The 25478-nt window shown below is 38.3% G+C and overlaps 1 protein-coding gene across 6 annotated transcripts in view; it reads left to right on the top strand.

Annotated features, from left to right (window-relative positions):
- RFX7 (regulatory factor X7) overlaps positions 1–25478 on the top strand; it is a 79877-nt gene that overhangs the window by 26652 nt on the left and 27747 nt on the right. For 5 of the 6 annotated variants that reach the window (XM_084752880.1, XM_084752879.1, XM_084752881.1 and 2 more), the window contains exons 3-5: positions 12528–12561; positions 22649–22731; positions 24482–24604. In XM_084752880.1, coding sequence (XP_084609006.1) covers positions 12528–12561; positions 22649–22731; positions 24482–24604 — 240 coding nt within the window. Of the gene's footprint in view, positions 1–12527; positions 12562–22645; positions 22732–22945; positions 23133–24481; positions 24605–25478 lie in introns of those variants that run through there. The other variant, XM_084752882.1, reaches the window with a different exon arrangement.

Here is a 25478-nt window from a genome sequence, read left to right as displayed (position 1 = left end):
CATTTCCATTACCATGTCTGAGTGATCCCATTTGTTGTTGCTGCTCCTTGCCTGCATTTGTTCTCGTGGGTGTGTGTAGTGCTATGTCTGTGGCTAGTGTTTTTTAATGTGTTCTTCATAATATGTGTGTATGTGTACATTTCTTTATCTTTTACATGTTTTCTCATTGGCTTGTTTACTTTTAACTAATGGTTTTATATATATTCTAAGTATATGCTTATATATTTATATATTCTAAATATTAAAATGGAATATTTCTTACCCTGAATCTCATCTTCTGTAAACTGATTTTTTAGAGCAGTTTTAGATTTGTAGCAATGCTTCACCAAATACAGAAATCTCTTTGCCTGCATTCTCACTGTTGCCCAGTGGTAGATTTACCTGAATTTTAAAGCTACCTTGACACATTTATCCCCACAGTACGTATTCATATGGGCTTCACTCTTGATGTGCACCATGAAGGGTAGTCTCACTGCCCTAAACTTCCTGTCTTCCCTGCCTGTATAGCTCTAGTTCCTCCCCAAACTTTGGCAGTCACTGATCTTTTTACTGTTTTTATAAGGTTACCTTATAAACTGTTCATGGATGTGTTCATACAATATGTGCTTTTCTTCACATTGGCTTACTTCACTTACTAATGTACATTTAGTATGTTCATGCATGTCTTTTTGTGGCTTGTATAGCTCATTTCTTTTTAGTGCTGAATAATACTCCATTGATGGATTATTTTCCCATGGTTTATTTATCCATTCACCAGCAGAATGACATTTTTACTGCTTTTAATTTTGGGCTATTATGAATCAAGCTGCTATAAACACATATGTGCCGGGTTTTGTGTAAACACATGTTTTCACCTCTTTTGGATGCATGCCAAGGAGTGCAATTGCTGGACCATATGTTAAGAATACCCTTCATCTTGTAGGAAACTTTTCTTTGAAGAGGCTCCTCCAGCTTATGTTCTCACTAGCAGTAAAAATGTGTTCTGTGTCATTACAGTACTTGATGTTGCTAGGCTTCTGGGCTCTGGACATTCTAATAGATGTGTAGCAATATCTCGTTGTGTTTCAATGTGCGTTTCTCTAACGATGTGTATACATGGGGCATCTATGCACCTGCTTGTTTTCCATCCGTGTATTTTCTTTGTTAAGGTTTGTCTGTAGTTCTTTTGTCGTCTTTTTGCTTTTTGTTTTCTGAGATAGGGTTTCTCTGTGTAACCCTGGCTGTCCTAGAACTCGCTTTACAGACCAGCCTGGCCTCAAACTCACACAGAGATCCCCCTGCCTCTGCCTCCTGAGTGCCAGGATTAAAGGCGTGCGCCACCACCTACAGCGTTAAATTCTTGTACATTTAATGTGGAGTGGTAAACCTATAGCTTTGAGGGCGGGTGATTAAGACTTGGTCTTACAATGCATTTGACAATCTTTGACAGATTCATTTTCTACAGATTTTGTCACCTAGCTTATCTTTGGTCTTTTCATTCTCTTGACAGTGTCTTTCATAGAACAGATGTTTTTAATTTTAATAAGGTCTAACTCATCAGTTTTTCTTTTCATAGATTATGCCTTTGGTTTTACATCTTAAAAGCCACACCACACTCAGTATAAGCTTGATATGAGTACACAGGCTTATAAGGATGTTCTCCTTTGCTAGTATCTGTACGATATTTTTCATTTACATTTACTTCTGTAAACCATTTTGAATTTTTGTTTGGGTACAGTGCTTGTCGTCTTACCTCTTTCTGCATGTAGCTATCCAGTAGCTTCGTAGCCATTTAAACACTTTCACAATACACTGCTTTTGTTCTTTTGTTGAAAACCAGTGAACATGCTTGGTGCAGTTTTCTCGTGAACTCACCTAGGCCTATTGTTTTCTGCTTTAGAAGGCTCTTATTTACTTATTCTTTCTTCAGTGGATCCAGGCCTATTTCTTTGTTCCCTAATTTTGACAGATTTTTTTAAACAAGAAATTTTTTGTATGTTATCAAATTTTATGGCATAAAGTTGTGTAGAATTTTCTTTATTGAGCTTTTAATGGTCGTGGTGTCCACTTTTTCATTTCTGATATTAGTGATTTATGGTTTTTTTTGTGTTCCTTTTCTCACTTCTGTGCTAAGATGATTCTTTCTCCATTTCCTGTGTGTAGGTATGTATACATGTCTGCATTGAGTACAGACTTCTCCCTCTGTGTGGGTGCTCCTATAAACATGTGCACATACACACTGAGGCCCAAGGTTAATGCCCAATGTTATTCTCAATCACTCTTCTATCATATTTACTGAAACAAGGTTTAAATTAAATTTGGACCTTGCCTATGTGGCTAGTCCTGTTATAGCTGGCCAGCTTACTCTGTGGACGCCAGGCTCCCATTTATTTGGCTGGAGTTACAGGTGGACCATCATGCCCACCGAGCGTTTTATGAATGTTCTGGTCCTTAGTTTTACCCTGAGCCGTCTGATTCTTGACTTTTGGAGCACTGTAAAGATTTATTTGGACTCATCATTATTGAGCAGGGGAGGCCTCCTGTCAGGAGTGCGTCTGCCTTAGTGTGAGGTTCATGTTCTCATATCTTTGCAGCAGACCAAAACCAAAATGCAGTGGGTCCTGTTGGTGCTCTAGGTGAGAGAAGCATGGGAGAATGGGGAAACAGAAGGATCCAGAGGGTCCTAGAAACCTACAAGAAGAACATCATGATGGGCGGATCTGGGTCCAGGGGTTCTGCACAAACTACTACACCATCCAAAGACAATACTTGCAGTAAACATCGAACCCCTTCTCAGATCTAGCCAATGGACAGGACATTCTCCACAGCTGAGTGGAGAGTGGGCACTGACTCGGACGTGAACTCTGGTGCCCCATATTTGACCACTTCCCCATGGTGGGGAGGCCTGGTGGCACTCAGAGAAAGAATAAGCGGGCTACCAAGATGAGACTTGCTAGGCTGTGACCATATAGTTGGGGAGGAGGTCCCCCTCAGTCACAGACATAGGGGAGGGGAAAAGGGTGAAAGCGGGAGGGAGGGGGATAACAGTAGAGATGTAATCTGAATAAATTCATTAAATAAAATTTAAAAAATGGAGTGGGGACTTTCAAGGGCTCACCATCAGTAGCTTTACTCTTGTCAAACATGCCCCCTGCCTCAAAAGGCTCCACAGCCGCCCAGAACACCACCACGAGCTGGGGATCACGTGATTAAACATGTAACTGAGCCTATTTACATTCACACCATAGCACCTCACTTTCCACCTTTTACAGCTTAGGTTACTGAGTTTTGCATCTTTTTCTTTTTCTTTTTTTTTTTTTTTTTTTTTTTTTTTTTTTTTTTTGTTTGTTTGTTTTGTTTTTTTTGTTTTTTTGAGACAGGGTTTCTCTGTGTAGCCTTGGCTGTCCTGGACTCGCTTTGTAGACCAGGCTGGCCTCGAACTCACAGCGATCCGCCTGCCTCTGCCTCCCGAGTGCTGGGATTAAAGGCGTGCGCCACCACGCCCGGCTTTCATCTTATTTTCTAATACACACACTCTGAAATAATTTCTTTTTAAAGCACATTTGTTGCTAACCATATATTTTGATGTATTGTGTTTTTATTCAACTAAAAGGATCTTAAAATTTCTGTTGTGGTTGGAGAGTTAGATCAGTAGTTAAGAATGTTTGTTGCTCTTACAAAGAACCTGAGTTCGATCCCCATCACATATGGCAGTTCACAGCTGTCTGTAACTTTATTCTCAGGGGACCGGATGCCTTTTTCTGACTTCTGTGGGCATCAGACATGGTGCATATACATATGCTCAGTTACAATACTCATATACCTAAAATAATTATTAAAAACTAAATTAAAAAGATTTCTCTCGATCTCTCTCTCTTTTTTTTTTAAGATTTATTTATTATTTATACAGTATTCTGCCTGTATGTATGGCTCGAGGCCAGAAGAGGGCACCAGATCTCATTATCAGATAGTTATGAGCCACCATATGATTGCTGGGAATTGAACTCAGGGTCTTTGGAAGAACAGCCAGTGTTCTTAACCTCTGAGCCATCTCTTCAGCCCCTCAAGATCTCATTTTAAACTCCTATGTTGTTTACAAGTCTTTTGCTTTATCTCTGCATATTTGGGACTTCCCAGCTATCTTTATATTTTATTTCTAAGTTTATGTCATTGTAATATGAAAGAAAATTTGTTAAGGCATGCTCTCAGACCCCAGAGTGTGGTCTGTCTTTGTGAATGTTCTATGTATTCCTTGCCAGTTGTTGAATTAATTACTCTGCAGATACCCATTAAAGGTGATTAATGATAGTATTAGGGTCTGGTGTTCTAAACTGATTATGTGCCAGCTGGTTCTGTCAATTTCTGGTAGAGGGGTGTTGACATATCCGGCTGAAACAGTGGGTTCTTTTTCTTCTTGTTAGCTTTTCTTACAGAGTTTATCTTGTTTGACTTGCACACCTTATGGTGTGTTACATCTTTTTGGAAAATTCAGCCCTTTATTTTGTAATGCTGCTCCAGCTCCATAGCCTTGCCTGCTTTCAAATCTTCTCGGTCCCACATTGCTGTTGTCTCTTCTTCCTGGAAAACGTGTTGCGAGACATCCACCACATGCCTGAAACTTGAGTCCTAACCCCCATTACTCACTGTTTAGTCACACATAACTGTGAGTAAGTTTAATTAATAAACTACAAACAATTAACAACTAGGACTAATACTAAAATACAAAACTACAAATTATTTCTGAATTTTTTCATTTAACATTTTCAGTCTTTAATTGATTGCAGATACCTCAGGGGAAAAATGGAGATAAGGGAAGTTTCTTTTATTTCTGGCAGTGCTTAAATCTTGTGTTTGGTTTGTTTCTTCCCTCCGTCCCTCCCTTCCCCCACCCCCTGCCCTTCCCCCCCTCCACCCTACCCCGACTCCCCTCCCCCAGTGTGTGTATTTGGCTTATTGAGACAGGGTTTCTCTGTGTAGCCTTGGCTGTCCTGGAACTTACTCTGTTGACCGAGTTGGCCTTGAAATCACAGACATCTGCCTGCCTCTGCCTCCGGAGTGCTGGGATTACAGGTGTGCGCTACTGCGCCCAGCCTGATAATATTTTTTAAAACTAGTTTGTTTGGACCTCCAAAATTTCAGTGATTATTGATCAGGTGGATTAATATTGAGCATATTTCTCATCATTGTCTTTGTTCTTTATCTGTCATTCTATTTCTATCCTTTTGAATCTTAATTGAGCATTTTCTATTCCATTTTATCTCCTTTATTGGCTTATTATTTATATTTCTCTTTTGAACATGTTTTCCCTATACGTTCCCAAATCTTCAGAGCATATACATAGCTAATCTGACCCTACTTAAAACAACAACAATTACTACTACTGCTGCTGCACAAATACTAGTGAGCTTAGCCTTAAATAGCAAAGTCATATGAATTCTTGCTTATAGTCTCTTGTTTTATCATACAACTTATTCTTACAGAAGCAAGCACAGGGAATGTGTGCATAAACATAAGTATGACTGAATACATTGTTGTTATTTTGAATAAACTGATGTGTTGAATCTCTTAGAAGTAACGAATTTAACCAACATATTTCTCTGCTCCGATGTTCTTCCTTCCTTCCTGTGCACTTGGATTCTAATCTTTGTCGGTCTTCTCTATTCGTTTCCTTTAACATTCATTTTTATTTTTTATTTGTGTGTATGTCCATCATATGTACCCACAAAGGCTCAGAAAATATGTCAGATCCTGTAAAGCTAGAGTTAGAGGCATTTGTGAGTTGCCCAGTGTGGGTGCTGGGAACGGAACTCAGGTCCTCTAGAAGAGCAGCAAACACTCTTTACTGCCGAGCCGTCTCTGCAGCACTTCCTTTAACATTTCTTGCAGAGCAGAACTACTGTCCACAAACTTCCTCAGGTTTGGTTAAGAAGAGAAGATACTCCAGCTTCAGTTTTGAAGGGTGTTTTTCAGTTTTAGTTTGGAGGGGTTTTCCCTTTCAATACTTGAGATATTTCTCTTGTACTCTGAACCTGATTCTGTGATGTCTCATCGTAGTTGAATATAATTCTCAACATTGCTCCTGTGTAGATAAGGTATGTTTTCCTCCCTCTGCCCCCACTGCTGTCAGGATTTTTTTCCTTTTATCCTTGACCACTGACGTTTGAGAATACTGCGGTTGTATTGGTGAGGAGCGCTGCTGGCGTGTGCGGTTCATTTAGAGATTGTCTTCCTGGATCTCTGGTATGGTATTAATTTGGAGGAATTTCTTTTCTCTCTTTCTTTCTTTTGACTGAATGCTTTCAGCTTTTATTATTGTCATTGCCCTAATTTCTTTTAAAGATGTTTTTACTTACTATAATTTATTCACATTCCATCCCGATTGTTATCTCCTCACTCTTATCTTCCTGTTCCCACCCCGCCCCCTTCTGCTCTCTTCTCCTCTCCTAGACTTCTGACAGGGGTGGGCCCTCCGCCCCCACCATCTCACCACAGCCTATCAGCTCTCATCAGAATAGCCCAAATCCCCTTCCTCTGTGTGCCCGCAAGGCTGCTGCACCAAGGGGAAGTGATCAAGTCTCACGTCAGAGGCAGTGCCCCCCCACCCCCACCTGTACCTTCTCCCCCACCCCCACCCCAGTATTAGCACAGAACTTCTGACAGGTGGCAGAAATAGGCATCAATAGAACAGGACAGAGAGCAAGGAAATAAACCCACTCAACTATGCTGAAGTATTTTTCTGACAAAGGTGCAAATGCAATTAAATGGAGAAAAGAAAGTTTTGTAAACAAATAGTATTGTGACAGCTGGACATTGCACATTATGGAGAACCTCATACTCTTTAGGAAGGCTACTATTAAAATACAAACCAAAGCTAAAACATATATGAGGGTGAAAAGGCATAAAAACGAAACATTGTGCAAAGCTGGCAAGGAAAGTAAAATAGTGAAACAATACAGGAAGCAATATAGGAATCCTCAAAATACAAAACATAAATAAGCACAGACTCTACTAGTCCCCCTGTTAGAATACATAAACATAGCAGTTGACACAGGACTCAGCAGTTAGCTGTATCCCCATGTGCAGGTCATATTATTCATAAGAGAAACTATAAAAGCAACCTTAGTGTCTATGAGTAGATAAATGGACATGAAATATGACATGTTCACACACAGTATTATTCAGCCTTAAAAAGCAAGAAATTCTAATACATGTTATAAACACACAAGACTAACAGTGAGGTGAGTTTGAAACACACCATGCCCCAAAGGCCAAAAACTTTGTAATTCCATGTTACACTTAAGGACAATCAAACTCAGAGGAAAAAGGAACTTGAGTAACAGGGATTAAGAGGCAGTGGGACCAGGGTGTTTTTTGTTTTGTTAGAGATATGGTCTAACTTTGTAGCCTTGCCTGGTATGCAACTCACTGTGTAGATCAAGCTGACCTTGAACTTACAAAGGCCTGTGCCATCATACTTAGCTTTAACCATATTTTTTTTAACCCTTGACTGTCCTGGGCTTGCTTTGTAGACCAGGCAGGTCTCGAGCTCACACAGATCTGCCTTCTTCTGCCTCCCTGAGTGCTCGGATCACAGGTGTGTGCCACTGGGCTTGGCAATCATACTCTTAAAAATGGTTAAGACAGTAAATATTGTTGTATGTGTTTCATTGTACTTAGAACAGATTTAAAAATGAAATTCAAGCTGTGTCTCATTCCTTATTTTACAAATTAACTCAAAATAGATCATAGACAAACCCAAAACAAAAATATATAACCTTTGAGGGGGAAATAGGATAAAATCAGATTTAGACCAAGATAGTTCTTAGATTTGACATCAAATCACTATCTATTAAAAGAAAAACTGGTAAAGGACTCTGTTAAATGGATTAAAAACAAAACAAACAAGACTTCAGGTTTCTGATTCAGCATATAAAGACTAAAAATTCACCGTTTAGTCCTCCAATTAGGAAAATACCGAAAAATAAACAGATCTCTTCTTAGATCTATCAGGGTGAAGTCACAGGAATGATCCCAATCCCCTTGAACTTGAGAGAGTGACATAGAGTCACCAACACAAATCTCTGTGAGCTCCAGCATTTTAAGTGTGACTAAAATGGCTCAGTGGGGAAAGGCTGAGAGACAAACTGCAGGAGAGCCCTGAAATAACGGGAGGCTAGCCACACTTCCTGTATTACCTTTCCCAGTTCAGCCAAGTTCCCTCGGTGCATACAAGAGAAGACTCTCTTTGTGACTCAGGGAGGAGGAGGGGGAAAGGACTATTGTGAAAGATGCCAGAAGATTGGTTGTTTTTTAACTAGTTCTACCTTCAAGAAAAACCTGTTAACCCACTGGGGCATTATCTGAGTTCTAACTGTGGACTCCTCCAGCTGTCTGTGTCACTGAAGAAAATGTGTGTGACAGCAAAGGAATGAGAAAAAAATATGAAATGTGTAGTCTAGCGGGATAGGCTCACTAAAAGACAGACCGACTTAGGGGAGTCTACAGGGCCTCTTCTCTCCCACAATGCCCCATCTACTGTGGTGCCAAAGCCTGTTCACAGCAGCTCCTTCCACCCGGGACAGTGATGGAAGAGGCAGAAATCTGGTTTCCAGACAAGGGCAAGTATCAGAATCAGACTGTGATAGGACAGGCTGAAAAACCAGAGAGCAAAAGCACTACAACAGAAAATACGTATTTCCACTTCAACAGGCTTACTGGTAGACCAAAGAAGTTTGAAGAATGAATTTGAGCTCAGAGTATTTCAATTAAAAAAAAAAAACACCAAAGCAAAAAAGCAGAAGGAAAAAAACTGACCAAAGTCAAAATATGATAAGATAACTAAAAAATAAAGCAACAAAAAATGCTAACATTCACTTAAGTCCTAAAGGTTGGGGAAAAGGAGGTATCTTTAAGATCATAATGACAAGGAAATTTCCCCAGTCTGTAGACTGTCGTTTTGTTCTGTTGACAGTGTCTTTGCCTTACAGAAGCTTTTCAGTTTCATGAGGTCCTATTTATTAATTGTTGATCTTAGAGCCTGAGCTATTGATGTTGCATTCAGGAAGCTGTGCCAATGAGTTCAAGGATCTTCTCCACTTTTTCTTCTAACAGATTTAGTGTGTCTGGTTTTATGTTGAGATCTTTAATACACTTGGACTTTAGTTTTATATAGGGTAATAAATATGGATCTATCTGCGTTTTTCTACGTGTAGACATCCAGTTAGACCAGCACCGTTTGTTGAAGATGCTATCTTTTTTCCCCATTGCATGGTTTTGGCTTCTTTGTCAAAAATCAAGTGTCCATAGGTGTGTGGGTTTATTTCTGGGTCCTCAATTCGATTCCATTGATCAACTAGACTGTTTGTATGCCAGTCCATGCTGTTTTTATTACTGTTGCTCTATAGTACACTGTACATGAAACTGACCCCCAGAATAACCTAACCTTCCAAGAAAAACTTTATTATGGTGGAACTGGATAAAGACTATTTCTTGATTGTGAATCAGAATCCAACTGAATATGCCACTGTTTTGGCTTCCTGTGTCATTCCTTAATTTAATTCCCCCCATGAATAAGTACTAATCATGTCAGTGGGTACATGGTGGCTGCCTGAGAGCCCATGTAGGCCATGCCATTGACGAAGGGTAGCTCTGCCCACCCCACCAAGGAGTGCCTGATGATCCATTCAGTTCCCAGGAAGGCTCAATTCTCATTTTCAGGCTTTGGAATAAGACCTTATGATAAGCCTATACCCAGCTTCCTTCTGACCTTCAGCTCACTTTGTCACCCTTGGAAAGCCCTAACTAAAAATAACTTCAGTCCCCCTTCCCTACTAAAAAAGATTAGTATCTGAAATAGGTAGTCATCCTTTAATTTTCTAAGAGAAAAACAAGCAGGTAGCCATTTGGGCAAAATTAATCAGACATTGTAAGAAGTAAGGTCAATGAATCTATTAAAGTTGCTCAGGCTTGATAGTTCTCAGGGAAAAGCAGGTTAAGAAAAGGTTTTCATACCCATAAAATGGGCACAACATGAAGGTGTGTCCCTGCTGGCAACTGTAACTGTCTTGTTGGAAGTGTCTCAGTGTCAGTCTGTTCATAGCTTTATTGTATGTTCTCTGTACTTTGATCATGTTTAAAAACCATTTCGTCTGGAGTCAGGATTTTGGAAGATCAGCGAACATCTTTTGGAGTATGTTTTGACTTACATGTTCTCTACAGCCTTAGGAAAAATCTTCCTCAGGAGAAATACCTGTTTGTTGACTTAATTGACCCCCAGTAGGCATTTCAGCCCCTCCTTTTTTTTTATAGAAAATGTTTTTGTGTATATTACTTATTCACTGTGATTAGAGGTTTTTATCCTTATTTACATTTGATTTCATAAAGCTTTCTCTTGTTTTTGGTTTACTAGAGCATAAAGTGGTTATGTGAGATAAAATTTTAATTAAATTTGTCTTATATTCCATAGCCACTTTATTTGACTGTAGGTAGGATGTAGATAGTATAGCTCTGTAGATAGATGATTACTTCGTGTTCTGAGAGCCTTTTACTTTGGGGAAATATTCTCTCTCTGTCTCTCTGTCTGTCTCTGTCCCTCTCCCTCTCCCTCTCCCTCTCCCTCTCCCTCTCCCTCTCCCTCTCCCTCTCCCTCTCCCTCTCCCTCTCCCTCTCCCTCTCCCTCTCCCTCTCCCTCTCCCTCTCCCTCCAGGGGATGTAACTTTTGGCCTGTGTTTAGATCCTGCAGTTAGCTCTGTGGGATCAGCACTAGAAGGCACTGAAGTTCAGCAAAGAGTCAGGATCTTGGGGTATAGCCAGACCCTTCCTCCAGCTCACTCACGGAATACGTAATGGGTTTATGGAAAAGGAAGGTCTAAAATCATGAGGCTAGGGCACAAAATATTCTTGATTGATTAAAATCCCAATGTACAATAGAAGCATTATTATCAGATGTAACAGTGCAAATAAAAATAAATGTGTGGGGCTAGAGAGATGGAGCTGGCTGTTCTTTCAGAGGTCCTGAGTTCAATTCCCAGCAACCACATGGTGGCTCATAATCTTCTATAATGAGATCTGGTGCCCTCTTCTGGGATGCAGACACACATGCGGGCAAAATACTGTATAAATAATAAATAAATCTTATTTTTTAAAAAGAGTGACCTTGCATAAGTAATTTCTGCATTTGAATTTAACTTATTGCATGTATTTATGATGTGTGTGTAAGCATACACATGTACCATGGCATGCGTGCATGTGGAGGTCACAGAACCAGTCTCCAGAATCCATCGTTTGCAGGGATCAAAACTGCGATCATCATAGCCATCTCACCAGCTCCATTTTATTGTTTTGCGTCTCCATTTCAATATATGAAAATGAAAAGTTAGAGTAGATTAAGTTTCACATAATGTTTTCTTTTATTCAACTAAAAATTTTAACAGCAGTACTTAATCTATGGATTATTTTCTGACTTTATGCCCTACTTCAGGAGTTGAGACTAAAGAAAAAAGTACACAGTAGCTGATCACCAGAGATATGCTATATAAGTGACCTCATAGTAGATATTAAAAGCTATAAAAAATCTTCCGTAGCCAAGTGGTGGTGGTGCACATCTCTAATTGGGAGGTGGAGACGGATAGCCAGGGCTACACAGAGAAACCCTGTCCTGAAGAACAACAACAACACAAATCGGTAGGGTTATTGAAAGAGAATTCGAACCTTAACTACCTGGAAGTACCTGTTACTCTGCTACTTTCAGACGCTGTTAACTTTATAACTGAAGCCAATCCCATCATACCTTGATGTTGTTTTTGTTGGCATTGTTTTACAAAATTGAAATGTAGGCATACAATTTGGATGCTGCGTACATTAACTGAAATAAGATTTTCATACTGATTTTTACTTTATAACTTATATCGAATAGCTGGGGTTTTTTTTTTAAAGATTTATTTATTATTATTATGTATACAGTGTTCTGCCTGCATGTACACCTGCACACCAGAAGAGGGCATCAGATAACATTACAGATGGTTTGTGAGCCACCATGTGGTTGCTGGGAACTGAACTCAGGACCTTTGGAAGAGCAGGCAGTGCTCTTAACCACTGAGCCATCTCTCCAGCCCATAGCTGAGGTTTTTAAAAGATTTTTTTACAGTGTTTGCCTACACCTGTGTATGTATATATGTATGTTCACCGTGTGCACGCTTCTCGAACTAGAGTTACAAGTTGTTTTAAGCTGTCATCATGTGGCTGCTGGGAATGGGAACCAGGTCCTTTACAAGAGTAGCAAGTACTCATAACCATTGAGCCATCTTAGGTTTTGTTGAATCTACTTGGCTCTTAGGCTTTCTGGGAAAGGTAATTTAATTTATGGTATCTTTTAAGACTGTAAAGTATCTAAACATTTTGCATTATTTGCTTTCATGGGTATTGTCACAAAATGTAGTACTTAATAAGATGCTTCAGTTTTCTATAGTGTGTATAATTACTGTTTAAGATAGTTGTTATACTTAATAATGCTCTATTTTTTATTAATTCTAACTTTCTTTTTCCTTTAGCAAATCTGTACAATCTAAAGTTGACTGCATTTTGGTAAGTGTAATGCCTAAAAATCTACCATTCTTAAATAAATATAGATTCTAAATACCACTTGAGTTTTGTGAGTAAATCTTACATTTACAACCCTCTGGATATATCTATAATCAATTATCTATTTTCTTGTATGTAGCTCATCAGTCCTAAAATCACAATTGGAAGCAGTTGGGTTTTTTAATCTTATTGACCTTTACTGAAAAATTACTTAAACATTTAATTAAATGGGTAATTTTTAAAATTCTAATTACTATGTAAGAAATTATTTAAAGAAAGCACTTTTAGATGTTTGGTGGATTGATTTATTAGATAAACTTTTTGTCATCATTGTTTTGGTGGCTAGCTTTTTGGAATTCAGCTACAAAGATATTTCAAAATTTGGTTATACTTATAAAACCCTGTAAGTGTTTACTTTAATGGAAGTTTTTAATATTCTTGTTGAATTTGTTCTTGTTATTGTATTTTCATCTTTGGGTTACAGCTTTTAAGAATTTAAGCCACAGTAATAGCTTTAAATTTTTGATTCCTTAAGTCTATTTTCTTTTTGTTTATGTGTATGTATGAGTGCCTGCCATCTGTGCACAGTTAGCTGCAGACCAGAGGAGGCTGTTAAATGCCCTGGAGCTAGGGTTACAGGGGACTGAGCAATACCCTGACATGGGTCTCAGGGACCACATTTGGGTCTTCTTCACGCACTCACAACTGCTGCACCATCTCTCCAGCCTTCAGCTCTTTTAAATGTATAGAGAAAACCAAGCCATCCTGCCTGGGTTGTAATCCCAGCCCTCACAGAGATGAAGGCAAGCTGATGACAAGTTTGAAAACCAATATAGACTACTTAGTGACACACACACACACACACACACACACACACACACACACACACACGTGTAACTTTGGGATAAGAGTTAATACTACCAGCTTTCATAGGAGCCTAGGCTATACCCTATGTACCTGAGCATCCAACAGCTTTGCCACTATTAAATTATGTATTGTCAAGATAACTAGTTCCCTTTCCTTGTCATTTTAGAAGCTTCTATCCAAATCCTATGGTTTTTGTCTGGGTAGTTTGAGGTAGCTGGTGTTATAATAAGACTATATCTTACTAGTTTTATTTTATTCATGTTTTCTCATCATGGAGAAAATAAGAAAATGAGTGATACCAATTATAAAATATTAAATAATAACAAAAGGTTTTATACTATACAGATAAACTTGAAATATCAGATATTGATAAATTCCAACACAAAATTTGAAAATGGCACATTGAAGCAAATAAATGATGCTGGCCAGATAAACAGTGGGTGTGAAGAGGAAAGGCCTCTTTGAAGTCCTGATAGATGAGCAGACCTGAGGAGCCAGCCGTGATCTGGCAAGTGGCTCGGCGGATAAAGAAGCACTTGGTGCACCAGCCTAGCAACCTGATTCCGTCCCCAGAACTCAAATAAAAAGAGAGCCAGCACCACAAATGTATCCTCTGACCTCCATAATACACATAATATAAATAATAAACAAACAAAAACAAATAAATCAATGTTGTATAATGTCCGACCATTGCCAGTGCAATACATTGTAGACAGAGGTAACAAAGTTAAAACCAAGAATGAGTTTTGAATATTTGAGAAATATAAAGATTTCAGTGAGCTAAAATTCATGGAATGAAGGGGGATGGTAGCAGTATTATAGTAGTGTAGGGAGTAGTTTATGTCTGGTGTGCTTAGCTATGACAGGAAGTATGTGTTCATCCTAAGTGCACTGAAAGCCAAGTACAAGGCTTGTAACAGGACAGAGTGCTCAGATTTTTAAAAAATACTGTTGAGCTGGACACAGCACTCAGGAGGATCTCTGCAAGTTCAAAGCCAACCTGGCCTATATAGAGGGTACTAGGACAACCAGATTGCATAGAAAGGTCCTATCTCAAAACAAAACAAAAAAACAAGCACAGGGGCTGGAGAGATGGCTCAGCAGTGAAGAACGCTGACTGTTGTTCCAGAGGACCAGGGTTCAATTCCCAGAACTCACATAGCAGCTCACAACTGTCTATAACTCCAAGAGCTGACACCCTCACACAGATATACGTGCAGGCTAAACACCAGTGCACATAAAATAAAAATAAATAAGTTATAAAAAATGTTTAAAAAAGACAACTCCTTCAAAAATATTTACATATCTATTTTGAAAGAAAGCACAGTACAGATAAGGGGAGCAGAATGAAAGTAGCAAACTAGCTAGGCTGTTCATCCACCCAGTAGGACATTAAAGAGTTTGTCCAAATGATGTTAGTTATTTTTAAATAATACACTTTATTTTTTAAAATTACAAAATAACAAGTTTCCATATGGAATATTGATAATAAGTCATTTGGTGTATTATCTTCTTTTTGCTTTCAGTTTTAAGGGATAATTTTGCTGGAAGCAGAATCACTGCTTAACACTTTTATTGCTATGAATATGTTGTTTTGTTGCCTTCCAGTCTTTATTGTTTCTGACATGAAGTTAGCAGTTAGTCCATCACTGTTTTCCTGAACGTGATGAGTTCTTTTTCTCTTAATTGCTATCAAAATTCCTTTGTATTCATCCTGTCTCTTGCTTGCTAACTTGCCCACAAACTCTGGCTCTCATCTGTTTGACTGTTATGTGTACGGCTATTTATGGCTTTGAATCATCCTACCCGGGGTTTATTGAATTCATCTTCAGTAGATTAGTTAAATTTGGAGAGTTTTCAGGCATTATCTCTCCAAATACTTTTCTGTTCCTTAAGTTTTTCACCCCCTTTTATAATTTTTATTATACATAATGTTGAAATCACTGGTGTTACTATTCTGGTCTCAAAAAACTGTTCTTTTTCTCTGTCTTTCTCTCTACTATAAGTTCTCTGTTAAAATTTTCTAAACTGAGGACCCAGAAGCTGAAGCAGGATGGTTGTGAGTTCAGGGCCAACCTAGACTATAAAATACTGTCAGTCAGTTAGTTAGTTAGTTTCCGTTATCTGATTTGTACTCAAGTTTTCCCTTGTTTATGTTAGTAGAAAGGGTACTCGGGCTATTTCATGATACAATGTTCAGTTCTTTGTGTCTCAAAGAATTAAGCGAAACACAGGGAAGCAAGAGTGGCAGCCATAGATGTAGTGAGAATGAAAGCCACGTACATGCCACGGGGCAGAATGGGCTCCAGGAAGTACACAAGGGCTTTTAGGTTAAAAGACAAAAGGAGGGATTCCTTCCTTGACTGACATAGGTGATTAGCATCTCTTGATCATGTAACATCATCTTTACCACATGTGATCTATTCTGTAATCTTTTTGTAGTCATCCGCTTGAGGTGCAGTCCATAGACATGAGCTTTTAAGTTGTTTGTGCTGTGCTGAAGGTAACCTTGGGGAAAATCTTTTTCCTTAGTATGTATGTGTGTGTTTAGAGTAATCTCCTACTGGATATTATTTCCTAGCCATGGTCAGATTTTGTTCCTGTTTGTTAGATTTTGTATAATTTAAGGAACTGTCTAGGGCACTCCAGGGGTCAGTCTTTTGCAGTTACTTGATCCTGAAGTTAACCTTCCTATGAATTGGTATATTCACCAGAAAACTGTGGCGAACTCACACTAGAGTACAATGCCGTTGATACACACCTAGGTCATTTTGTTTCCATTGTCTTCATAGAGTTTGATTTTAGTGTTTTTCTGTACTTTTTCTTTTGGGTGTTAAGCACCAAATGCAATAAAGAAATAACAGTGCATTTACAGGGTTTTGTTGCTTGAAACAGAGGGGAAAAGTTTGATTTTTTTTTTTTTCAAAAGTATTCTTTGACATCTTATAAGTCTCCTTTCTGGTACTTTGTCCTAATTTGAAATAGATTTTGAAATCTCTTCTCTGTTCTTTTTTTTTTTTTTTTCATATCTGTAAAATTAAGTAGAACTCCAAGTCTATGTCAAATCAACCTCAAAATCCCTCTCCCTTTCTCCCTCCTCCCCCTTCCTTGCCGCCCACCCCCACTATATCCTCCCCTTCTCTCTCTCATTTTTCAAGACAAGGTTTCTCTGTGTAGCCTTGGCTGTCCAAAGACTGTGATTTTAGTTATAGTTCTCAGGCTTTGTCCATAATATTATGTATATTTTATTATTACAGTGTAACCTCCCTAGGTTCAGTATGATAGGCACTTTGAGGGTTGAATGGGAATTCAAATATATTTTTAAATAAATATATTTAATAAAAATATATAAGGAGACAAATTTAATAAAGAAGAGGTTGGGGTCAGGAAAGGCAGTTAGATAAGTATTGCCTTAAGTCCTTAAGGGCAGAAAAATTTGTGGTGTTCATCAGGATTATGTTGTGCTAAGTATACATTAAGTGTAATGTATAATTCATAATCTAGCTGAAGATTGTGAAACATGGCAAACCTAAAACATACGCACTGAGTAAATGAACTCCTTTTTATTGATGAAGGAAAGAGCTAAAAGACCTAGACGACTGTAGCAGGGAACATAATGACACTGACACATTAGGGGGCAGAACGTGAGTTGTCTAACTGGAGGATTGATGTGGAATATGCACTCCAAAGCCGCATGTTGCGGGAACTAAGAAAAGAAAGTAATCGTTTTTTTAATTGAGGAAGGGATGCCTGCTTTTTTGTTTTTGTTTTTCTTTTGTTCTTTTTCTGTAAGAGATAAAGCTCATTAGGCATTAAAACAAAAGCCATTTGGAAAATACCCATAGATAATGGGATAATGAAGTGTACACTTAGGACCTATATGCAAATAATTACAAATTAGGTCTAAGATTAAACTTATGGATAATTTTGATAATAAGAACTGTGGTCTAGAGAGATGGCTCAGTAGGTAAGAATGTTGCTGCACAAACATCAGCGTCTGATTTATGTCTTCAGCACTCATATAAGACGCCAGCATAGGGACCAGCACCTGTAACCCCAGTGTTGCTGAGGGAGGTGGGGAGAGACTGGAGCATCTCTGAGGCTTGCTGACCACCCACCTCCCCAGTAAATGGCCAACTCCACATTAACTGAAAGACCATTTCTCAAGGAAATAAAGCAGAAGACAATAAAGGAAAGCACCCAACATCCTCTTTGCCTCTATGTATATACACTCATGGATACAGTTGTATATAACACACATAAACAAAATAAATAGGTTATTCAAAATTGTGGGATTGTTTTCCCTTCAAAAGTTTAATTTTTGCTTTTGTTTTGTTTTGATTTGATTACAGGTGTGTACCACCATGCCCAGTGAATCTGTGTTTAAACTGTTTAAGAATAAATTCTGAGCTGGGTGTGGTGGCACACACCTGTAATTCCAGCACTCAGGAGACAAAATCAGGCAGATCTCTGTGAGTTTGAGGCCAACCTGGTTTACAAAGTAAGTCCTGGTCAGCCAAGGGTATACAAAGAAACCCTGTCTTGAAAACCCATGATGATGATGATGATATGATGAAATAATTTTGAGCCAGGCATAGTGGTACATGCCTATAATTCCAGCTCCTGGGAAGCTGAGACATATTGTGGAATAATTATTAGACTCTAGAGGGCTTCTGCACCCCACCTAGTTCCCACTTAATGGGCCTTTTAGATCTATGATAAGCTTTAAAGCACAATAACTGGGCAGATATCAGCCCTCTGAGCTGTTTTGCTGTTTGCCAGCTACACACTCCAAGTTACTTGACATAAATGTTCTTTCCTGGGCTGCTTCTGTTCCATCAGACCAGCTGTCATGGTCACTTGTTCATAGGAGAGAAGGAAGCCAGTGACTTCCTTCCGTCCCCCCCCCCCTTGTGGTCCCCATCTGAGACCTTAAGCTCCGCCTCTTTCTCTTCTGCCCACTTACAGGCTTCTCTCTATTTTATTAACCAGCCAGCTTTAAACTGGGGAGCAAGGTTTACACAACAAAGACTGGTGTTCATGAGAATACATTTGAATACATAACACCAGACCAGCCCCCAACAACCCCCCTTTTTGTCTAAGTAAAAAGGTTCTTTCTCTTATAATAATAAACTACATTACATTAAGAAAAATATGAAACAATTAAGAAAACTACCATGTAGGAATTACATTCATAATGTACAGTCTACCTGTATTTGGTAACTTAGGAGAAAGAATTTTATTGGCTAGCCTATCTTGATGAGTTTAGAGTTCTGTACCCAAATCACTTTCTATCATAGTTTGTAATTAACAACTTTAAAGTTCTATTTAGATCCTAAAATATTTTCTAAAATCCTAAATAACTTAAGTTTAATTGTGAAACTACCTATCTAGTCATCGGTCCCATCCGAGACTTGAAAAGGAATAAATATTACCTGAGTATGTAGGAAGTGCAGAGAAGCAACTTCCAATACTATAGATTTGACAGAGAATAGTTGGCTGCCTGTACAGCCCTCGGAATTTCTATATAAAGTTGGGGCATCTATCTTTAGCCTTCTGGCCCAGTAAAGCTGTCAGACATATTTGTGAAACAGGTATTATGAAGGGCTGCTTACCCTGTTTTGGCAGAGCTTGGCAGTAGACTTCCCTACGTCCAAGTGTGCCCATTTTGGATAGCATTCTGTCTGTAGTCAGAGAAAGGGCAATTTTTGCCCAGTGGCAGCTTGCTACATTTGAAGCAAACTCTAAAATAGAGGTCCTTCGTTGTCTGTCCTCTTCTTTGAAGATGAATGGGGGTGCTGCCAGGAGCTGACATGTCTCAAAGGAAATTTTTAAATTCCATATTCTGTAGGTCTCTAAGGTTTTTTGAGACTGTCTATATCTATAATACATCTTTGCTTTCTTCTAGCTATTTACTATTTGTTCAACATAAATATTTCTCTGATAAACTAGACTAGTATCTGACATGGATGAGTTTTACTAACTATTAACCTGTATTACTCAATTATCCTAAACAGTTTGGAATAGCAGGTTATAAAAGACTAGAACTAAAAAAAAAAAAAAAAAGACTAGAACTAAACCTTGTATTTTTAAATGAGTTGCATAGGCCTAATACCTTATACAAGAGTTGAAACATAATATGCACTGTTGTATTTTTTAAAAACCTTAAATTTTACCAATATGCAGTAATCTAAACCAATGTAAACCTTAAATTTTATCAATATACAATAACCTATATCAATGTAAAAATTTTTGGCAATGGTCTTTAGTTTAAGAGTAAATTTAATAGTCTACTCTTTTGTCCCTGTTCCTTTATCATACCATATTCCCTCTTTGTTCTTTTCGATCCTTCTCCTACATAAGAAAGAAAGGATAGAGGAAAGTAAAGACAGAGATCCCTGAGTCTAACCTCCTGTATCTTGTTTCTTCCCTAAATAAGATCATTTAATAACTTGTAACCACCCCCCAAATGACAAAAAATATCCATAACCCATCAAACAACCAAAAAACTACCGACCCTGCCTCCAGGGAATGAGGCACTTTTTTTCCCTAAAATTGTTTTTTGTTGTTGTTGTTTTAGAGTTATCATTTTTGGAACCCAAAGAAATTGGAAGAATGGTTAAGTCTTAAGAAACCCAGCTGTAAATTGTTGTCCAGTCTTTAATGTAGTGAAAATGCAGGCTTAAATGAAGTTTGACTGGTAAGATTTAAAAGGCTGGACCAATTGAGATTAGCAGCCTTCTTTGAAGCTGTCCTGGAAGTAAGCTGTGACAAAGCAGAGGAAGTCTGAGGTTGGACCAAGCAGGATGCTGGAGTAAATACGTCTCTGCATCCTCATGGGCGACTCTTGTCAAGGCCACCTCCATTCCAGTGGTGTTTGGTTGGCCATCTCGTTCTGTAAGCATATAAACTCTCACAAGTAACACACAGTTCTGCAATTACATATGTATGGAATGTACAATACTCACAGATCAGTTAAGATGATTCTCTGTCCTTTGAGCAGGTGAAAGACATCTGTCTGTCTTTATAAGTTAGTTTGGACTGTATATAATATAAATCTCCATCCATGCCATATGATGGTGTTTACCAAAAAGCCATTAGGACTCTGTAGCCAACAAGATTTATTGCTTATGCAAAGACAGTCATGTCTTAGCCAGTCTCAAAGCTGTTCCCAAGTAGCCGGATCAGCAATACGAGTTACCTGCTTTGTTGGTCTGTCTGTAGCCAAGATCTTCAGAAGGCCTTCCCTAGTCAAATCTGATTTCTAACAGTTTGACTGGAATACATAGCTTTTCTTCTCCTGTGGAAAGACATGCATAACCTCCTACCCAGTGCAACATTTCTTTTTCCATTCTGAGGTTATCATTCATATATATATAAATATATGTACTGATCTAATTTGTCAGTCCTTTCTACTTTCCAGTGTATTTTAGCTGTTGTGTTATTTGTCTCATTAAAAAAATTTAAAGTCCACAAAGTACCATTTCATTTATTTCTGGTAGATACTATATCCCCTTCTGTTCCATGACCATTTTCATTAAAGTCCTTTAGATCTCTCTACAATGATTCGTCCTGTAAGATAATAAGATATACATGCAGTATTTTCTATGCCATATTGTTTTAAATATCACTGTACTCTAATGGATACATATGTTAAAGCATCATCAGCTTCCATCTGTAAAGGAATTTCCAAGATAGTCATTACTTTCAATAAATGCACAACCTCAGAATCATCTTTCCCAGAATTCAAGGCAAAAGCCCATTGGAATTCTGAACATGTATCAACAAGCAGAAAAACTCGATACATTTATCTCTATGGGTTGCTGTTCTAATTCCTCAAGCCTCTGTGAACTTTTCTCATCTGGAACTATTTTTTTCTAATCTATGTTCTATGTTCTCCAATCCAGCGGTCTATTTAGTCCCTTCCTTCTCCAAATTTGGCCCATTCTGATCTCTCCTAAAGTAGATAAACAAAACTGCAATTGCCATTGAAAAAAATTATTTGTATGCTAAGAGAAATAAAATTACATGAAAGCCAGATAGATGTTTTGTGTCATTGTGCCTTCCTCCATCTGACATAGGTAGTTAATTCAGCTCGCTGGCTCAGGTGTAGGCGGTTGTGGTGTCTGGTTTTTCCTCTCTGACCTGCCATGCTTCTGTGCAGTTTTAGGTATTTATCCCTGGCACTCGTCCTATCGCTGTTGGCTCCGCCTCTCTGATGGCAGCGCTTCAGGTCTTTATCCACGGGCACTAGGGGCTGGTCTTACTCGCTCCAGCTCTGGGTGGCTGAGGCTTTTCCCGTTCAGACCTGAATTGGGTTATGGTTTCTAGGAAAAAATTTCCCAGACACAATCAAGCAGCGCTTGGGAAAACCATAGGCTGCTGTGCTCTGAGGCTCTGCCTGACCTGTTCTGGACCCACTTCTCGCCTGGGATTTGCTTATTCCCTGCTTTTCCAATCAGGATTTCTCAGGTTCTAAGCCTGGATACTATACCCAACGCTGGACACCAATAGAGGCAAGTGGATCTCTGTGAGTTGGAGACCAGCCTGGACTACGTAAAGTTCCAGAACAGGCAGCACTGCATAATAAAGTGATCCTGTCTTAAACACATCCTTCTCCACCACCATTCAAAAAAAACTCTGTCATTACAAATACTACTAGCTGGGCAGTTGTGGTGGCACACACCTGTAATCCCAGCACTCAGGAGGCAGAGGTAGGCAGATCTTTGAGTTCCAGGCCAGCCTGGTCTACAAAGTGAGTCCAGGACAGCCAGGGCTCTGTTATACAGAGAAACTCTGTCTCAAAAAACAAAACAACAAAAAACAAAACCAAACAAACAAAAACACACCACTAAGCAGTTTACTTTCCATTATAAAGTAATTTTGCCATTGTCAAGTTGCCATTGATGTCTTTATTGTTAAAAAAGGCTATGACATGGGTAAAACCTAGATAAAGGAATGGCACAGTTGTTCAACAGTAGTAGAGAATCTTATAAATAGCTTCTCTAAATAGAAACCAATAGAATGCCAATCTATAGTTCTACCTACATAGCTCAGAAGAGTTTGTTGGGCTTATTTCTGTGTTTTTAGCCTCCATCAGTATTAATCACATTCTAGGTATTTGAAGATTAGAAAAAGATCAGTAGCTTTTAGGGTAATATTAATAAATTTAGTTAGGAGGAAATATTTGTAATGATTTTTCTTCTTAACCTTTTGTAACCAGCAAGAAGTTGAGAAGTTTACAGACCTAGAGAAACTCTACCTCTACCTTCAGCTGCCTTCTGGTCTCAGCAGTGCAGAGAAAAGGTAGATGTCCTTGTCTTTGTGATGCTGCCTTGTCTGTAGGAGGGTGGTAAGCTGTGTGCATTATGATTGATTGTTGTTTTAGTATTCCTAAGCTCTTAGAACACAGACTAGCAAAGCAGTAAATCATTTGGATCTTTGATAATATTTGTTTAAATAGTTACCTGTAGTTTTTAAAATGTATTTATGTAACTTGCTAAATCTTGTGGAATTTTAGTTGTTGTATAGGCCAAAGGGAGTATTACGCGGTATAAAAATTGTGGAAAAAGGGGCTGAAGAGATGGCTCGGGGTTAAGAGCACTAACTGCTCTCCCAGAGGACTCCCAGCTCAAAACTCTCTGTAACTCCAAGATATGACAGCCTTACACAGACATACATGCAGGCAAAACACCAATGTACTAAAAGTAAGTTATTTTTAAAATTGTGGAAAAAAACCCAGAAAACCAAGGAATAACAAGAAAGTATTCTAAAGAGCAAGGTGTGGGGTTGTTCTTAGTGTAATGATACGTAAGCACATCATAGAATGTAAGAGAAAAAGGAGACAGTGTTGAGTATATATAACTCGTGATAGATATACCTCACTTTAAGTACTTAGGGTATTGCTTTAGCTTCATCATTAAAAATACTTAAGTAAGCCAGGCGTGATGGCACGTGCCTTTAATCCCAGCACTCAGCACTCAGCACGGCGGATCACTGTGAGTTCAAGGCCAAGGCCAACCTGGTCTACAGAGCAAGTCCAGGACAGCCAAGGCTACACAGAGAAATCCTGTCTCAAAAAAACCCAGAGAGAGAGAGAAAGAGAGACAGACAGACAGACAGACAGACAGACAGACAGAGACAGAGGAGAATGAGAATGTGGAGAAAAACTTCTGCAGGTTTTAGTCTTAAGAATTTCATTACCTTTTGCATATTTCTGAGGATTCATTTCACTCATGTTATTTTCAACATTATATTCATTTAAGACTTACAGGAGAAGAAATGCAATAAAAATTCAGTTGCTTTTACCTATTCTTACCTCATATCAAGCATAATAACTGTTTAAATTATTTCCTGTCCTAAAAACCTGCACAGTATTTGGGAATCGGGCAACTCTTCTAGGAGACTGAGATTAATGTCAGAATCAGTAGAATAGCTTGTTATATAATGTCTTTAATGCCCATTTCATAAGATCGGTTTATAAAGTTACTGCCAGATAATAAAGTTAACGCTTTTTAGTTAGTTTAGTAGACATGGTGCAGAGAGCCCAGGTGTGACGAGGGTTGTAGCGGGAGGTTGAGCCTAAGATCGTGCTTGTGCATTCTAGGGGTGTAGTGCTTTTGTGTTCCAGGGTATGCATAATCTTAGAGTGTGCAGAGCAAATGAAATATAAAAAATTTACCACAGTATTTGTTTTAAATACTTAATAATTTAGTAAGTATAGGCAAATGAACAGGAAAGTAAATTAGGAAATATTCACCAAAAGTAATTTTGACTAAAACAAATCCCTTACATAGTAATGTTCCTACCACCTACCATGTTTTATAATCCAAGCCAGCAATAGAACAGGCCAGTAATTTTAGTATGAAAGTGATAGTAAAAACTGGCTCACAGACACAGAGAAGCAGTTTGTATATAGATTACTGAGTATTCACTATATGTCCTGAGTTCAGTTTCATCTGTTAATATGTTTTTAATGTAACATTTAGGCCTTACTTAAAAATTATTAATGGAATTGCTTTCTGGTTCAGCTAAAATGTGTATATTTTATGATTAGTGATCAGAATGCCATGTCATCTAGTCGGGCACAGCAAATGCATGCCTTCTCCTGGATTCGGAATACCTTAGAGGAGCATCCTGAGACTTCACTCCCCAAGCAAGAAGTCTATGATGAATACAAGTAAGTGTTCCGTGTCTGTGATGTATTAAAGCCGATAAACACTGTGTAACAGCAATGATTTATTTTGTCATTGTTTACTATCTGGCTATTACTTGGGTATTGCATTAAGAAATTTCCAAGATTCCTACCAGGGCAAAGCTTCTATGGGGGAACACAGTATAGAGCAGGATTATAAAATGAGGTTTGTGTCTGGGGCTCTGAAGGTAGTGAATGAGGGTAGAGGGGTTCGGAATTAAAAGATGCTTACAGAATTCTTAAGTGGTAAGAATAATGGGAGGAGCTAGAGGGGCACTGGATGGCAATAAAAAAATCAGTGCGTAAGAAAAAACTGCTTTTTACTTGAAATTTTAAGCTACTTTTCATGACTCTAAAACTGCTTAATTCTCCATGCCAACCAAAGAATGTTGTAAATTATTTATTCAAGAATAAGAGAGATAAGTGGCTTACCAAAAATACTACACAAGTAACTTTGATTATGCAAATAATTTATTTAAAAATGGGAAACAAAGTGTATAGGTTAAAGGGCGTCTAAGACAGAGCATGACCAGACATACCATGCTTGGTCTGTTTATAATTTATTTGAAAGGAAGAATTTATTCTGATAGAGTAAATAAAGCCAAAATTTTGTAGTTGCTGAAATATCAAACTAACAAAAACTAGTGTGCTATATAATTTATAATAAAAATGTCAAGTAAACGCTTTTGTTAATTGGTTTAAAGCCATACAGAGAAGCTGTACTTAGTGAGAAGATTGCTGATACCTACTTTTACTCATAAGTCTTAATTGCTCATAAAAGAAAACATACTAGCTACGAGGGAAAAAACACAGAATACATAGTTGAAGTGAGCAAGAGAACAAATTTATTTATTTATTT

Source organism: Acomys minous (genome assembly GCF_964271855.1).
Source record: "Acomys minous genome assembly, chromosome: 13".
NCBI classification, from domain to species: domain Eukaryota; kingdom Metazoa; phylum Chordata; class Mammalia; order Rodentia; family Muridae; genus Acomys; species Acomys minous.
This window is presented reverse-complemented; position numbering and strand designations above follow the sequence as displayed.